General features: G+C 45.9%; 1 protein-coding gene across 4 annotated transcripts in view; it reads right to left on the bottom strand.

The window, feature by feature from the left end:
* Window positions 1–267: 267 nt before the first annotated feature.
* SETX (senataxin) overlaps window positions 268–4,737 on the bottom strand; it is a 90,013-nt gene continuing 85,543 nt past the window's right edge. For all 4 annotated transcript variants that reach the window (XM_010856778.1, XM_010856780.1, XM_010856779.1 and 1 more), the window contains one exon: window positions 268–1,516. In XM_010856778.1, coding sequence (XP_010855080.1) covers window positions 785–1,516 — 732 coding nt within the window. In that variant the 3' untranslated portion in view covers window positions 268–784. The remainder of the gene's footprint in view (window positions 1,517–4,737) is intronic.

Raw genomic sequence — 4,737 nt, 5'->3', positions numbered from 1 at the left:
GCGATCCCATGGACTGCAGCCTATCAGGCTTCTCTGTCCCTGGGATTCTCCAGGCAAGAACTCTGGAGTGGGTTGCCATTTCCTTCTCCAATGCATGAAAGTGGAAAGTGAAAGTGAAGTTGCTCAGTCGTGTCCGACTCTTAGCGACCCCATGGACTGCAGCCTACCAGGCTCCTCCATCCATGGGATTTTCCAGGCAAGAGTACTGGAATGGGGTGCCATTGCCTTCTCCCCAGAAGACTCCAGCTGCTTTTAAAATACAGAACTAGAGACCTCTGACCCACCAGCACTAAACTCAGCTCCTTGCCAGACTACCTGGGCTGTTAAACATCTGTTTTGTCATAACAATGGTTTAAAGGACCTGCCCTCCTCACATTTTTTTTTTTAATATAAGGTTTGTTCTATTGAAAATGATTAACATTTTAAGCAGGGGAAAGAAAAGCCATCTACCAGATTAAATTTTAAAAGGATTTTGTTATTTGCTATACAAATATACATTCCAACTTCTACAACCTCTCCAGGCTGACCTCCTTTTCTACAAGAACGAGAGATCAACACTGCAAGCCTCCTACTTCAAAGACATAATCACTGATGCACAAATGTCCTCTGAAAGCTTCTGCAACTGACCGAAAGGACCAAGAGGCCCATGTATTATAATACGTTTTGTTTTCCAACAACAAACTCCTATAAGGAAAAAAGCAGTCGTATCTGGACAAGCCTGTTAGTCAGTCATCAGAGGTCTGCAGCAATGGTCGTGGCTGACAGCCTCTGCTGTTCGGCCGTACTATAAAACCCGTCTCTTCTTTGAGCAGCTGTCCTCCTCCAGGACCCTCTCATCCCAGTCTGAGTTCCTCTTTGCGTGGGAGCTAGCCCACCACTCCTGATCCCCTACACTCAAGGACCTGGTTTCTCTCCTGTGGCTGAGCACCCCCTCTTCCTGGTCACACTTCTTTTTGCTTGTGGAAGTGTCAGTACTAGCAACTGGAGAGTCACACTGCATGTGAGGCGTGTGGTTGTTCAGGGTGACTCCCTGCTGCCTGATGCTGCCTGGCTCCTGGGGACTTCCAGGGCAGCCTGGGGCGCCCAAAGGAGGCGCTGCTCCGGAATGCTGGGGGCTCAAGGGCTGCGGCTCCCTGAGGCTTATTCCTTGGGCATCCAAGGCCAAGCCCATCCTCCGCAGCAGTCTTGGGTCCCGAAGCCAGTCCTGATTGGGTGGCCTTTCAGGATCCTTTGCAGCCTCAGTGACTGTGGCTTCTTTGGAGTCAGAGGGTGAGTGGTATAGGGAAGAAGCAAAAGATGTCTTGCTGAGTTCACCATCTTGCTTGCTGCTGGGTAGGCCACCCTGGGGTCTGGATGCCTCTGGAGCGACAGCAGGAGGGTGAGTAAGGCTCCTTTGAAGCAATGGTTTGAGCTTCAGGATCTTCATTGCATCGTGTCTGTAGTTCTTGTCACAAGTCTTAATAATGGCGCCACGTTTCTGTGCATCTTGAATCAGGTGATACCAATGTCTATTTTCCTTGAGACAAAGAGAAGGAAGAAAATTACATCCCCAAAAAACACTCACGTGCTTGGGAACAAATAGTTTAAGTATACCCTCATGAACGGATTCTCAAGAATCCATTACTTGACAAAGCCAAAAGAAAAAATAAGATGCATACAGAACGATAAAACACGCTGCTACAAAACAGCACTCAGCACAGCTCTAAGAAAGACTTCTGCCCTTCTGTCACTGTTACTCAAGCCATGTGGGTGAATTAGCTGTCATGCAATTCTGTCTGCTGTCAGGAGCCTTGTGCAGCCATCTGAATTTGTTAATTAGAAGTTCACTTCCTCAGTCGCACCAGCCACATTTCAAGCTCTCTGCTACCACACGTGACTGGGGTTAGTGTCCTGGATGACGCAGTTGTAGGAGGGCTCCGTCATCCTACTGAATTTCCTCTGATGCTGCTTGCCTCCGGGAAGACGGCAGGAAGGCTCAGTTTCAGCAAGCTCTAACTTTTGAGTGCATGTTGACTGTTCTACAAACAGGTCCATAGCTGTCACCAAATTCCCAAAGGCTTCCCAAACTCCATCAGGTTGAACCATCTTAATTCACTGAGATACTAAAGATATCATGAAACTTTCTATCTCTTCTAGAAGAGCTTTAAGTTATGAAAAGCACATCTAAAGAAGGTGAAAGAAAATCCAACTCATGCATCTCTCCTCTCTTCCTCTAAAAGGAAGAGAGGGAATAAACTGCTTATTTACAAGCATCAAAACTTGGGCTTCCTTAGAAGAGAGAGTATAGTGGAGGGAAAAACGATGAAGACTTTTTGACAAAGGAAAGAGAAGAAAAAGGATGGCTACCAAAGAGCCATATACAACTTAGTGACTGAGCAACAACCCTCCTGTGGGCTCCTGTCCTATAGGTGGCTGGGGGTATAGAGTTAGTGAAAGTTGCTCAGCCGTGTCAGACTCTCTGCGATCCCATGGACTATACATATACAGTCCACGGAATTCTCCAGGCCAGAATACTGGAGTGGGTAGACATTTCCTTCTCCAGGGGATCTTCCCAACCCAGGGATCAAACCCAAGTCTCCCACATTCCAGGCAGAATCTTTACCAGCTGAGCCACCAGGGAAGCCATAGTATTTATTTGCTGTGTGACCATGCTCAAGTCACTTGACCTCTATGAGTCTGCTCCCTCAACTGGAAGACATGAATGGTTATTTTATTTAAATGACTTTGAAACGCACTCTGTTTCCACATTTCATCATTTCTGACTGCAGGGTGTGCGATCCTGGAGAAATTCACAGCTGGGTGACTACAAGCTCTTGCCTTTTGGTCAAACCATTTTTAAAAAGAACAAGTCCTGGCTCTTGCCTGAAACCTTCCCACAGACCTCTTATATGACAAAGTGCCAGCACTCCAACCTGGAAAGCAGGTGGCCTTGCTGTGGGTTTGCTGAGTCTGAGGCACCTAAACATGGTCTCTAACCCAAGCCCTAGGTCACATGAACAGGTCTGAGGGAGCGCTATGAGTCCGCACTCCACTCCCATAAGGGGAACTGGGCTGAAAACCAAAAAGGGGGCAGGGGAGAAGCCCAGGAAGAAACCCGTAAACTGGACGAGAAAGTCCAAAAGTCAGACTGGGAGCTTTTCTTCTGAGTTTCTCTAGCTTCCCAGAGTGGGACAGCAGCGCTCTGCAAATGTGCATGTGTGTGACTCTGGGGGCTCAGAGATGCCCTTGGTGGGGGAGGGATGTGGGGGCGTTCTCTGGGAATCTATTTCCAAACTTTAGCTTTCAAACTTCAGCTTTCCCACGTCCCCTCCTGGGGCTTTCCTGCCCTTCCACTCCACCCTTCCCAGTCACCACCACATTCTCACCCGTCCCCAGGCTGACTGCAGAGCAAGCTGCTGGGGCAGGTACAATCACCTGCGGTGAACACAGGGGTGCCCACGAAGGCTTCGGTAATCCAAGCACCTAAGACACACAGCTCTGCAAACATTGCCTTTTCAGGTTTGAATATGATCAGAATTTAACTGTATAAAAATAATCACTGTAAATATGTTCTTCAACTGATAAGATATCAATTGTTAAACACTTTGATCCTTATGGTCACAGGAAAAAGAACTTTTACAAAAATCTTAATTTACATGTATATGAATGGCTGGGTCCCTTTGCTGTTCACCTGACACTATCACCACACTGCCTGTTAAATCGGCTGTCCTCCAGTACAAAAGAAAAAGTTAAAAAACCATTTTTATTGTGAAGTAACTATAGATTCACTCCGAGTGAATTCACTGAGAGTGAAGACTCTACACATGGACGTCACCAGATGGTCAACACCGAAATCAGACTGATTATATTCTTTGCAGCCAAAGATGAAGAAGCTCTATACAGTCGGCAAAAACAAGACCAGAAGCTGACTGTGGCTCAGATCATGAACTCCTTATTGCCAAATTCAGACTGAAATTAAAGAAAGTAGGGAAAACCACTAGACCACTTAGATATGACCTAAATCAAATCCCTTATGATTTTACAGTGGAAGTGAGAAATAGATTTAAGGGCCTAGATCTGATAGAGTGCCTGATGAACTATGGACGGAGATTCGTGACATTGTACAGGAGACAGGGATCAAGACCATCCCCGTGGAAAAGAAATGCAAAAAAGCAAAATGGCTGTCTAAGGAGGCCTTCAAATACCTGTGAAAAGAAAAGCAGCGAAAAGCAAAGGAGAAAAGGAAAGATATAAGCATCAGAATGCAGAGTTCCAAAGAACAGCAAGAAGAGATAAGAAAGCCTTCCTCACTGATCAATGCAAAGAAATAGAGGAAAACAACAGAATGGGAAAGACTAGAGATCTCTTCAAGAAAATTAGAGATACCAAGGGAACATTTCATGCAAAGATAGGCTCGATAAAGGACAGAAATGGTATGGACTTAACAGAAGCAGAAGATATTAAGAAGAGGTGGCAAGAATACACAGGAGAACTGTACAAAAAAGATCTTCACGACTCAAGATAATCACGATGGTGTGATCACTCACCTAGAGCCAGACATCCTGGAATGTGAAGTTAAGTGAGCCTTAGGAAGCATCACTACGAACAAAGCTAGTGGAGGTGATGGAATTCCAGTGGAGCTATTTCAAATCCTGAAAGATGATGCTGTGAAAGTGCTGCACTCAATATGCCAGCACATTTGGAAAACTCAGCAGTGGCCACAGGACTGGAAAAAGTCAGTGTTCATTCCAATCCCAA

This window comes from Bison bison, unplaced genomic scaffold (assembly GCF_000754665.1).
Source record: "Bison bison bison isolate TAMUID 2011002044 unplaced genomic scaffold, Bison_UMD1.0 scf7180017864375, whole genome shotgun sequence".
Taxonomy (NCBI): Eukaryota; Metazoa; Chordata; class Mammalia; order Artiodactyla; family Bovidae; genus Bison; species Bison bison.
The sequence above is the reverse complement of the archived record's forward strand: the minus strand, read 5'-3'. Positions and strand labels throughout refer to the sequence as shown.